Here is a 13673-nt window from a genome sequence, read left to right as displayed (position 1 = left end):
TCTCGCCATTTCTCTCTCTCTCTTTGCATGATGGCGTCTGTACATAATAAAGACTGTTAACAACCAACGCGGCTTCTCGTCAGTCATTACAATCCACATCATTTGGCGACGAAGGATAAACATCTACTAGAAAGAGCACCTACTTACGCAAAAAAGAGGTTTGCTAGAGCTTATTAGCTAATTATTTCTAGAATTATGGCGCTGTATGGCCAAATAAAACAATTTGATGCGAATGATGAAATCATTCAAGATTACCTAGAGAGGTTAAGCTTTTACCTAGAAGCAAACAACGTGACGATAGAAGCCAAAAAGAGAGCTGTTTTGTTAACAGTCATAGGGCCTCAACAATTTAGGCTACTAAAAGACTTATGCGCACCAGCTAGTCTAACTACCAAGAGCTTTAACGAGCTGAGCAAATTGCTAACAGACCACCATGCGCCTACCCCATTAAAGTTTTTATGTAGAGCTAGATTTGACAGTAGGACTCGTCAACCAAACGAGTCAATAACAGAATATGTTGCTGCTTTACGTCATTTAAGTGAATTTTGTGAATTCGGCGATACGCTGTCTGACAGACTATGTGAAAAGTTTGTGACAGGTGTAAACAGCCCTGATATTCAAAGAAAGTTGCTGCTCGAGTCAGATCTAAAATTGGAAAAAGCAATACAACTTGCAATGTCATTCCAGCAGTCATCAGATGCGGCGAGATCTTTAGCACCTTCAGAGATCCATGCAGTAAACAGCAGGTTAGTCAATAAACACCAACCCCAACAGAGCATTCCAACTTATGCTAAACACCCTGCTCGTTCAAATCCTAGATCTAAATCTAGTAATAATTATCAAAAATGTCATCGATGCAGAGGTCCCCATGCATCTCATCGGTGCAAGTTCAAGTCTGCAACTTGTTATAAGTGCAGTAAGCAAGGTCACATTGCCAAGGCCTGCTTTGCAAAGTCTTCGTCTGTTGCTAAATCTAGCCAGTCAAGACAGTACCGCAACCAAAAGCAGCACTATGTTAACTCTCACCAAGACTACCTAACCCAACCAATGAACCACTCTACCTGTGAAAATTCTCAAACTGATTCGCAGCCGGATTTCAGCCTGTTCTCTGTGAAATCAATGAGTCATGCTCCCATCAATGTACAAGTTAATATCAACGGTAAGAGCATCAGCTTCCAACTTGACACTGGAGCATCTCTAACAGTCATAACAAAGAAAGAGTTTGACGCTGTCACAGGAGGATCAGTGCCTCTACAGCCGTGTCACAAGTGTCTAACAACATACACTGGTGACAATGTTCCGGTAATAGGAGAGTGTATGGTTCATGTAAGTTATAATGGTCAAAGTGTTAAACTTCCTCTTCTTGTGGTTGAAGGAAATGGACCGCCATTACTAGGTAGGAACTGGTTAAGTGATCTTAAGTTAAATTGGGAGAGTATTTGTTCATTGAAGAATGTAAAAGAATCTAGTCTTACTTCACTAGATAAAGTAAAATCTGAAAATAAATGTGTTTTTGGTAATCATGGATTACTAAATGATAGAACAGTGAAGTTAAGCATTAAAGACACAAATCCAAGATACTGCAAAGCTAGAGTTCCACCTTATGCAATGAGGAATAAAATTGAAAATGAGCTAAGTAGATTGGAATCTAATGGCATTATAAAGAAGGTAGACTATTCCGATTGGGCGACACCCATTGTGCCAGTGTTAAAGAAGGATGGTTCTATAAGAATTTGTGGAGATTATAAAACTACACTGAATAAGCAAATAGAGCTAAATAGGTACCCTATACCTAACATTGAGGAAATTTCTTTGAATTTGGCAGGAGGAGACAAATTCACTGAATTAGACTTTAGTCATGCTTACACTCAACTAGAACTGCATCCAGATTCAAAAGTCTATACGACAATAAACACACATAAAGGACTCTACCAATATGAAGGACTATGTTTTGGCATATCATCTAGCCCTGGAATTTTCCAAGCGGTCATGGACAGTATTTTTAAGGATATTCCAAATGTTTGTGTGTACTTTGACAATGTGTACATAACTGGTAAGAATGACACTGAACATCTTAAAACACTTGATAAAGTATTGAAAATTGTTGGTGAAAAAGGTTTAAAGATAAACAAAGATAAATGTCAATTCATGCTGACAGAAATTAGTTTTCTTGGTTATATATTGAGCAAGCAAGGCATCAGACCTCAACCTGAGAAAACAAAAGCCATTAAAGAAGCACCCAAACCTGAAAATACCCAACAACTAAGAGCTTTTTTGGGCTTGATAAATTACTATGCAAAGTTCATAGGGAATCTGTCTGGTAAACTATCACCACTGTACAAGCTGCTACAGAAAAATGCAACTTGGCACTGGGGTAAACAACAAGAAGCTGCTTTTAACACAGCAAAAGAGGCTTTGTCTGCTGACACCTTACTAACTCACTATGACCCAGGGAAAAGACTTGTATTGACATGTGATGCTTCACCAGATGGTGTAGGAGCAGTCTTGTCCCACATGGATGAGAAGGGTGACAGACCCATTGCTTTTGCCAGTAGATCTTTGAACCAGGCTGAGAAAAATTATTCTCAGTTAGATAGGGAAGGCTTAGGCATCATTTTTGGTGTTAAGAAATTTCATAAGTTTCTGTTTGGTAGGAAGTTCACCATCTTTACAGATCATAAACCATTGCTAGGTTTATTTGGAGAAAACAAAACCCTACCTGAGCATGCCTCACCAAGAATTCAAAGATGGGCTATCACACTAACTGCATACAATTATGAATTGAAATACAAACCTGGATCTGAGAATAGTGCAGATAGTCTTAGTAGATTACCTTTAAAAAACCAAAGCCTGAGCTATGTACCAGAAGATGTATTTGTTCTCTTCACTATCATGGATAACTCCAATATAAATGTGAATGATATTAAAAGAGAAACACAAAAAGATGAGTGCTTAATAAAAGTATATGAGTACTGTATGAATGGTTGGCCTGAAGAGTCTGTGAATGATGACTTAAGGCCATATAAAATAAGAAATTAAAACCCTTTGTGAAGATAATATAAAAGATGGAGAAGATGCAGTCCATTATCAGTCAGAGTTGCCTAAACAAAGTATTTGTAACTTAATAAATGATTATGGTGATATGGCAATTTCAAATGCTTTTAAAGAAAATACATTAGTAAGAGGGAATGTGATCATCAAACAACTTTGCTAACATCATTAGCACTTACAGAAACTAAAAGGGTAACATCAAAAGAAAAAAAGATTTTTGCCATTTAATACTTTCAGATGCCAATTCAAAAAGTAAATCATGACAAATCATCCATTGAAAGAGAATTTGCAGTTAATGATAATGTGTATCTAAGAAATTATGGGAGAAGGGAAAAATGGATACCAGGTCAAATTGTTCAATGTACAGGACCTGTGCCTTATAAAGTTAAAAATAACTTGTGCAGATAATAAGTGTGAATCTGTCAATCCCACCAAGTCTGATCAGTTCACACCAACTCAGTTTGTTCCACAACCAAGTTCTGTTGATATGAGTGAACCAAGTTGTCTAGAGTCAGAAAATGTAAATTCTGGAGTTAATGATTTAAATCCTAGACCTCCTGAGATAGAGAATCCAGATGGTCAGAATCTTGAGTCACCAAATCAGAAGCCACCGAGAAGGTCAAGCAGGACAATCAAAGTCCCAAATAAGTTAGACCTATGATTCTAAAGGTCAAAAGGACTTTGACATTATTGTTTTGTATCTTGATTATGTTGTAGCATATTGTGCATTGTTTGTAAGGATGTAATCTACCATAATGTTCATGTTACAATATAATTGGTGATTTTAGGATACTATCAATTGTTCTATTGAGAGATGTGTTATTGTGTTCTAAGGGTAAAGGGATGTAATAGATTGAGTTAATTGTGAGGTCAAGGGAACTCACTCTCTGTATTAGTATTATATTTATATTGTTATCTTGAGTGATGTCCCTTACATGTTGTTATCTATAAATAGTTCTCTCTCGCCATTTCTCTCTCTCTCTTTTGCATCATGGCGTCTGTACATAATAAAGACTGTTAACAACCAACGCGGCTTCTCGTCAGTCATTACAATCCACTTCACATAAACTGACTAAAAATAGACATAGGATATACATGGGATGTATAAGAAAATTATCATGGCGCTATCAGTGCCAGCATATAGAATCGTAAAACTGACAAAATTGTATGTTACACGACAGGGAAAAAAATGAAGTTAGGGCATGTTGGGGTGATTCCCCAGTTTTTTTTTTTTTAGGACTCAGGAATTTTTAGCACACCTGCAGATTACAGTGTTGACCACGGGGCACGGTGCCCTTAATCGTCTTCCATAGTGCCCTGAATCACATTCTTTCATTCTTTCGGTGTGCCCTGAATCGCACTATTTCTTGGTGTCACGTTCTTTCATAATGCCCAGATTCACATTCTGTATTTGCGCCCTGAGGCACATACTTCCATAGCGCCCTGAGGCACATTCTTCCATAGCGCCCTGAATCACACTCTTACGTGATGCCTTAATGACACTATTCCATGATGCCTAAATAACATTATTTCATGAAGCTCTATTTCACATTCTTTCTTTAAGCCCTGAATCACACTCTTCTCTGGTGTCCCGAATCACATTATTTCACGGTGCTTTGCATCACGTTCTTTAATTGTGCCCTGAATCAAACTTGAATACCTGCCCTGTGTGTGTGTGTGATGCTATGATTCACATTTTTTAAAAAAAGTTCTGCTCTAGATCCCGTTCTTTCATTTGCCCTGTATCACGTTCTTTCCAGAGTTTCTTCCAGGCCCCGAAAAAATTCTACCGCCCCCCCCCCCCCCCCGAACGAAATGAAATTTATATAATTTATATAGAAAATATATACTTTTAACAGTGTCCGCCCCCCCCCCCCCCCGAAGAAAGTCTACTGCCCCCCCCCCCCCGAAAATTTCAAGTGCCCCCCCCCCCCCGGAGAAAAAAGTCTGGAAGAAACACTGGTTCTTTCATGACTTCTTGGAGCAGACGCCTTATTGTGTAGTTAGCATCCAAGCCCGTTACCACCAACGTTTCCTTTAAGCGGAAAAAGCTAGTGCGTAAAATGTATTTTAGTTTTAGTATGCGCGGTGTTCTTAAAACCGTGTAGAAACGTGTATGTATTTTACTAAATGACTGCACGGGTTCACAACTACTGCGCGGCCGCGCCACCCGCGCAGCACAGAGGGAACATTGCTGACCACTCGACCACCCCACCCTTTTGTAAATTTTTCTTTGATAACCTACACGAGGTTTAAGGTGTGATATCAGCAAAACAAAACGGTACGGCAAACAAGTTGTAGTAACTATGCTTATTTTCACGACAATTTGAAATAATTATTTTTTTAAACTTTAAAATAAAGACTGTGATAATAGCATAAGCATGCATTTTAAAAAAGAAGAAGATATCAATTTTATTTAAACCAATTTCTTGTTTATCATCCATCACACAATATATATAGGCCTAATCACTGCATCAATTATAGTCAGGTCCCTGCACATTCGATCAAGTAGCTTTTTCATCTAGAATACTCATACATTTGATAGAAACTGGATTCTATTTTTATTTTGTCAAGGGTATACGACTTCAAACCTAAGGCAAAAATTATTCCTAATTATACTTTTGATGTCAATACAAAAGCATGCATGAGCTAAAAAATCAGCTCATAACTCAAAACCTGCTAAGGAATTTAATTTCTATAATATCTTTTTAATTAAAATTTTAACAGAACAGGGTAGTATTAATAGATTTCCCTAAGAAATGTGTGAAAGATGTAACAATGGTTGGTGTAGCAGTTATGCTTTGCATTATCTGCAGCTGGGAGTTTACCTTATGCGAAGCCACTTCTGTAACTCCCGTAACACTGTAGGTTTTCATTCATGTATGTTTTTTTCCTTATTCTTTTCCCCTCTAACTAATATCTCTGCTGTGCTCAATGATGCGTTTGTCAGCTTGATTTAAGCGTATCGTTTTTTTTTCTTGGTTTGTTTACTCCGTTCACCAAAATCGCCTTATAGTTTGTTTACTTTGTTAAACAATGTATTAGTATTAAAATGAAAAAATCGAACACATAATTAAGGGTTCTAAAAATTCGAAATTTAAAGTCAGCATCGAAAAGCAGATGAGAGTCAAAACAAAAACTGCTTGGTAGAAGGTATTGATTTTTTAATTCTTAAGCCGATACATTTTTTTTTCGTCCCACTAGCTAGGCTATTGTTTGATTTTTTTCCCCCCTCCATCGCGGTGTGGACAGAAGACCCCCGTTTTTTTTTCTCACACACAGTGAGCTAGCCTTCACTTCAGCCTCTCTCCTCATATCCCAGCGTCTGCTGATGTTGTCAGGCGGAGGTTTCATTCAAAAACTCAGTCTTGACCTAATTCGGATTTAAAGTGCTAGGGCCCATTTTAGATAGAAAATAGCGTTTGGGATTTACGCAGTACCATCGGAAGAATAGAATTAGTTCAATTCTATAAATACTGCAAGATTTTGTGAGTGTGTGTGTGGTAAGTATAAAATTTTGTTTTCCCGCATGCTCCATCTCTAGTCTAGATGTGAATGAAAATAAAGTGAGTTGAACGATACAACAAGTTATGAATTGACACCACCTGACTGAACTTACGAAATTCCTTAACAATTATTAACATGTAGTTTCTAGATTCTATATTTAGATCTACATAAGATTCTAGATGTATGCATTAATTCTCTACCTTTCAGTGTAATGATCGATCATCTATTTTTTAAAGTAAAAACATATCCTACTTTAACTAATTAATTAGATCATCTGAACTAGAAATCTATCAGACTCAACTCTAGTCTTGATTATTCTGAATGAACTCTAACCCTGAACGAAAAAAATATCAACACGTTAAGTAGAAAAACCAACTCTAGATTCTAGATTCTACATAAACAACAAAAAATAACAATGAACCATCCTTTAAGACTAGCTAGATCTAAATCTAGATCTACAAGATCTATAGGCCTACCTAATCATTAATTAGATCTACGATCAGGTCTACATAATTTGATATTATTTTTTATTAACATGCATTGGTTTACTATTCATTATAAATTAATAATTATCATTCTTCTCAGAATCTTATAATTTCTGATTCGGTTGTTAAATCATTAGGTTAGAGGTTTAATTTTTTTTTTAATTGCAAGGTTTCAGCTGAGTAGTCTATAGACAGGCCACTACTAATCTAAACTAAGCTAAAACTAAACTAAACAAAAGCCATTGCTACTCTAGAATCTGCTAGGCTACCGCAGTGTATTGCAGGAGTGTACAGCCGTCCCGTTAGGCCAAACGTTAGGCCTACCGTTACAGAGCCGTGCTAGATAACCTGAGGTCAGCTGTGCAGTTTGACCACAGTGTACTGAAACTACACTTCACGGTTAGGGTTAGGGCTGGGTGTCGCCAGTTATGTTTGGCTATTTTTATTATTATATAGATCTACTACACACGTTTAGGGCTAAGGTTGAGGTTGGTATAGTATGTGTATAAAATGTAGTTGCAGTATGAGGTTAATGCTGCACCAAAGGGTTAGGTTTAAAGTTTAAATTCCTGTAGTTAGGTTAGAATTTCAACAAGCGTTATATAATCCTCTTCTGCCATGTTGTAGGATTGGTTAGATTAGGCCATTTAGCGTTAGTATTTAATGCAATTATATGCCATTATTATTTTTAGTCAAAATAACTTATTGTGAGTAGGTTACTGATTTATTTGTATTGGCTATATCAACAATGCTAAAATATCCCATTCCTGCCTTATTAATACTCATGTTGTTGTTTTTTTTTTACTTTTAATCTTTCATCCCTGGGACCTTACGAATAAATAACTCAAATGGGGTTTGGGGGTTGGTTTATCATGTCGTTATAATACTCTACAGCTTTTAATAGTATACGCATAATATAGGTGGGGTAGGTTGGTAGTATAGGCGAATGCAGAGAAAGGTCCACAACGATATCAAGCCTTTTAAAGCACACCCCCCCCCCCCTTACACATTGTCACATAAATAAGGATCTGAGGTTACACCCAATCTACCACCACCTCCCCACCCCCTCTCCCGAGAGGGCAGTTAAAAAAATATAAAGATTTGTCTAAAATATTAAATATTAACTGGGTTTTGCCAATATTGAATGTGCTGCTGATAATTTTTTAATCAGAAAAAAAAGTCTCTAAAAACGTGAACTAATGGCTAAAATACTAAAGTCTCTCACATTTCTTTCTAAAACGTAAATGTGTACTCCCTCTTCCCCCCCCCCCCCCCCAACCCCACATCGTCACAGATCATTACACCCCTTTCCATTAGGATTGTGATGTCATTTAATAAACGTTACATGGACGACCCTATTATCACTGCCTTTGATTCTCTTCTTCCTTATGTTGGGATGACTAGATGACACGATTTTCATATTTCTCCCCCTTGAGAACTCGAATGAAGCTTAACAGCTATTTCAAAGGAAAAGCTTTTCTCTGAAAATCAAGTGACTCCTACAGATCTAATTTCTTTTGAAGTTTTGTGTGTGTGTGTGTGTGTGTGTACCATTTTGTGTCTTGGATTGGGGTCAGTGTGTGTAAAAAGGGGGAGGGAGTATTGTAAATTTTCTGTAAAATGAAGGGTGGTGGTCTATTGAAATGTTAGATTATCCTTAACGAACCTAGCACTCCACATGGCAGATGAAGTAGAGTTCACCTGTTTCTGTGACATCGGCAAATGAAGAGATAGTGTGGTCAGTTCTATGCCCAGTCGCCACCAATTTTCCTAACGAAATCAGGATTGGGTACAAAAAAATGTTGCATGTTCTAATTCTGTTGTATGCTCCACCCAGTCCATGTGCTGTTAAAATACAGAAGAGTTAGACTTTGGACACGAACACAAATCAGCCACTGGCTTATCTGAAACTACTTATTAACCCTCTTTGAATTTGAAGGAGCGGGCTATTGTTGATAATTTCAGCGTGCAGTTTTCATTATCTTTTTTTCTTCTCTCTCTCGGCACTGTCGGCAATCGCTGATCTATTGACCTGTCTATTTAAGGAGAGGGTTTTCCCATATACTCAGTATTTATAGGCCAAACGGAACCCCTTCTTTGTCGTTTTGTGCATGGGAAAGATAGTTTTAAATCCCACACCCACACCTTTTTATTCTGTTCCGTGGTATTTCATATTTACAATACATGAGTAAGCAAAATGCATATTTTTTAAGTTAAAGGGACCACCTGAGGATTACATTGACACACGATGTGTAATCAGTACTGGGACAAATCGGGTTTTGGGTAAGGGGGAGAAAACGAGGGGCCCAGCGGTGTCAATTTTCTGTTGGGTTTTATTTAACAAAGGGCTGCAAATCTGAGCTCTATTTCAATTAGTGTTATATTTAAGGACAAAAACTGGAAGAAGAGTTAGGGCCCTGATGGCGTATTGGCCTGATCATCAATTTACTTACTTCAGTTGTTCCTAAATCTCTATTTTAAAAGGAAAATCTGCTTTCCAAGCAGACAGCATATGATGAGTTATTGTAACGTCTTTTGGAGACAAGGATACGGTAAAATAGTTAAAGCTGTTATTTAAAACGTGATATTCACTAGACGGTGGGCGGGGGTGTTTGGTCTTTAAAAGTAAGAGTGCAGGGTGATACCAAATCGAAAATGTAAAATTGTTGGAGGTGTTGGGGTGTCACCCTCAGCTACTGCACCGGCTGACACCCACCCTAGTGACGCCACTGGTTATATATGAGGTTGTTCTAGGCAGATAGGCCTAAAGCCTATGATGTACACAGAAAGACATTGTCTAAGTCAATTGCTTAGTCTAGATAGAGACTTGAGTTCCAGATGTAGGCACAGGCCTACTTGGTTTAGTTAGATAGATTCGGTAATGTAAAGATAGATTTGGTAATGTAAAGATAGATTTGGTTTAAACAAAGACACACCCATAGAAATAGACAGGGTTCAGACATATAGACTTGTGTTTAAAAATTATGTAGAAAAGTTTAGTTCTCTACACCCAAGTAGTTTTACTTTAGATTATGTCAAAATAAATAGACCTGGGCTATACAGACACACAGATTCTATATAGGCCTACTTGTGTAGCAAACAGACACATAGATTGTATATAGGCCTACTTGTGTAGCAAACAGACACATAGATTCTACATAGACCTACTTGTGGCAAACAGACACATAGATTCTATATAGACCTACTTGTGGCAAACAGACAAGAACTAATTATCAAAATACCTGGTCTGATGTAGCTGCCACTGGGGTTTAACCTTAATCCATGTACATACCACCTGACAACCGTAAGATTACCATAATCCCTGTGTGGTGACTTAACAAGGGGGAAAATATATGACAGTTACTAAGTGGGCTAAGTACTAAAGTACTAATTGTACATGCCATGTACTAAGTGGGCTTAGTAGCCTACATATGTCATATACTGAGTGTGTTACGTATTAGTGGTACATATGTGACAAATACAAAGTTAGGTTAGTAAGTACTAAAGTAATGGCAAGTACTAGGACCTAGTGTTAATTATGACACTAAACAATTGTCTTAAGTGCTTTCTTAATAGAGCATAAACATCATAAAGCACTTAACTTGGCTTTTCTTCCCCAGTAAAAATACATTCTTTTGTTTAACTTTGTTTTTTTAATGAACATCTAGGTCAGATGGACTATATAATTAATTGGACCGCAAGCAATTCCTTCTTTAAGCCAAGTATAATTTGTTAAGCAATCAAGTTACACAAGTTAAAAAATATTATATAAGAGAAGAAAATTAATTTAATCTGTCTAGGTCATGCTCTGCTGTTCAGGTTTTTTTTTTTGTTTCCTACATAAAGTTTGTAAACATGTTTTATTTTGTTTATAATTTTCGCTTGAGTGAGGTTCAGTCATGCGAGAAGTAGTGATGTGTAGGTCCAGGGATTTCAGTTGGGCTTAAGTATTGTGTTCATATGAACATTTAAAATCTTATCTCCATCTGTGGTTGCTCTTATTTTAATGTACTTTGTTAAAATGTTTTTAACTGTTAGTGTTGCTGCTTTTAATGATTTTTGTATTTTACTAATATGAATGAATGTATTACTTTTTAATTCATGTTTATTTGCTTTTGTACACACCATTGATTTTCCTTACTCATTTAAAATATGTGAGATTATGTTAGACTATCAGTAAATCTTAAATCTATTTACCGAAAAAATGTGATAAAGATAACTAACGTGAACCTCATCTTAGCCCTAGATGAGTTAAACATGAGTTAAATCATGTACTGGGTTTACTCAATGAAATTTAAATTCTGACATGTGATATTAGTGGTTACATTATGAAAAGTTTTGACATAAGACTTTGTGGCAGATATTTCAATAATAGACATACAATGTTATTTTAACACCATAACCAGACATAGTGCAGATAAATAGTCACTATATAGCTAGGCTCTAGACCACCACTCCAATATTCTAATATTGCTATGTCATGTACGTGGTTGGAGATCTAACCCATATGGTACCCAGGCACTTATTAATTTTATTTCAAATTTGATTAGCATGCTATTAATTAAGGTCTTTTCCTGAGTGACTTTAAATAAAAACTAACAAAAAAAGTTATATAATTATGATAGTGTTGAATGGTTAATAAGTTTGTGTCTTTTAATTCTCTCCCACACAGGACTATGGAACTTGAATCTATTTACCATCCAGATTATTTTTTGGAAAACGTAGACTTTTTTGGTGAGAACTTTTACCCCAGTGGCTTCAGCATGGCCAAAGCAAAGCACAGCTTTTTTAACTCTCGGCCCATGAGACTTCCTAACGTAAGTACACAGTGTTTTTTTTTTTTTTTTTTTTTTTTTTTTTTGCATGCTGTCAGTACTATGCTATCTTAATCCATACCTTACTCCTGGCTAGTCATACCTTACTCCTGGCTAGTCATACCTTAATATCTATAGCTAGACACAACTCAGTTGTGGCACCCCTGTTACAACCCAATGCTACACCGTAGACAAGTCATACCTCTAGCTAGTCATACTTATATTTTTTGTTAGTCATACCAGTCACTAAATATACTTCAGTGCTACACAAATTAGCTACCCATACCTCTAGCTAGGCACACCCCAATAATATAACACCTTTTGTCAGTCATACCTCTCACTAGTCAAAGCACAATGCTACATTCATAGCTGCTCATACCTTTAGCAAGTCATACTTCAAGCTAGTCACACTCCACTATTGCAACCCACTTAGCTAATCACACCCCTAGCTAGCAACACTCTAATATTACTGTCTTAGCTAGTTATACCCCTGTAAGATCCCTTGTAAAATAATCCCTACCTATATCTCCTTCATCTAGTTGCAACCAGGCTAGTCACACCTCAAGATGTTAAGTTTATATAATCATATGTACCCTATAAAGTTTAGCTTCTTGTGAAATGTATTAATGTTATGAATGTCTGTTAAAATGATCCATTTCAAGAACGTCTGTTGTCGACAAAATCCTCTGTTAAGGTTCTAAAGCACTCTTTCATGTACTTTTAAGCTGTGAGTACTTTACCCAGTAAGGCTAATGTTTCTGCTTTTGCTAGTACAATTAATGTAATTACCACTGTGGATGCCCATTAGAGTTGTTTTGATTAAAGTCCCACTGTGACCAACCAAAAATAAATCTTGATAGCCTAACCAGTAACATTGATTACTGGTTTTTCAATTCAGTCTTCTATTGTTAACTTATTTTCTGGTGTGGATGTCTACACTTTTTGTCGCAATACTGGTCTGAAAAACTCCATTCTAAGTCGTTTTCTTACACTTTTGTCTCAATTCTGGTCTGATAAAGTCCATCCAAAGACAATGTCCTTGACCCCATGAAGACTGTGCCTGATATTTGCCTCTGACTGGGAGTGGAAGAATGACACCAGAAAAACTGGAGACAAAAAAAACATGACAGAACTCACTTGAGCAGACACAATTGTTTTCCAGGATCCTAAAATAAACTTCAACAAAAAGAGAGTTCCTTCTGTGGACTGTGTGTGTATATTTAGAAACAGCATGGTGGACTAGAATAATTGTCATTGTGTGTGCTAGTGCTTCTGTCTCCCCAAGCTTGTTAACAGTACATTTTATGGCAGGATTTTATGTTTCAATGCATAAATGACACTAATTCATCTTCCCTAGGCAGCTAAGGTTTTACATTTAAATACATTAAAAAGTGAATGAGTTTTATATCAAGCTTTAAAGAAACAAACACAACCATTGGCCTTGGATCTTTCTAGGAGTAAACAGTACAAAAATAACAGTTAAAAATATTTAACCTAAATTCTCTAGAGTATTTTAGTTCAGAACATTAGCTTTATTTTTTATTGTTAGCTGTCCTGGAGTCTTTAATTTTAAAACCATATTTTTTTTTTTCATGAGTTCTATTCTCCCTCTCATTTTTATTTGACTGTCTAAGCTTCAAACTTGGAATCTAATATCTGATGTTCTACTTTCAACTTCATCTTGTTTAAATAATTTGTTTCTTTCTTTTTTAAAAACATTTAGACCTATTTGTGTTGATATTTTCTGTTTCCTCTAGTTAGCCCAAACAGCACCCTGGCATTTTACATTGTGTTACAGACAACATTTTCTATCAGT

The 13673-nt window shown here is 36.5% G+C and overlaps 1 protein-coding gene across 2 annotated transcripts in view; it reads left to right on the top strand.

Annotated features, from left to right (window-relative positions):
- The first annotated feature begins 5995 nt into the window (after positions 1 to 5995).
- The window catches only part of LOC131931095 (protein c-ets-1-A), a 111877-nt gene continuing 104199 nt past the window's right edge, over positions 5996 to 13673 (top strand). Inside the window, exons 1-2 of one of the 2 annotated variants that reach the window (XM_059287803.1) lie at positions 5996 to 6204; positions 11716 to 11860. In XM_059287803.1, coding sequence (XP_059143786.1) covers positions 11720 to 11860 — 141 coding nt within the window. In that variant the 5' untranslated portion in view covers positions 5996 to 6204; positions 11716 to 11719. The other variant, XM_059287802.1, reaches the window with a different exon arrangement.

Source organism: Physella acuta, unplaced genomic scaffold, assembly GCF_028476545.2.
Source record: "Physella acuta isolate Inbredline_101_S28 unplaced genomic scaffold, ASM2847654v3 ptg001890l, whole genome shotgun sequence".
Lineage (NCBI taxonomy): Eukaryota > Metazoa > Mollusca > Gastropoda > Physidae > Physella > Physella acuta.
Note: the sequence above shows the minus strand (reverse complement) of the source record. Positions and strands in the feature narration are given on the sequence as shown.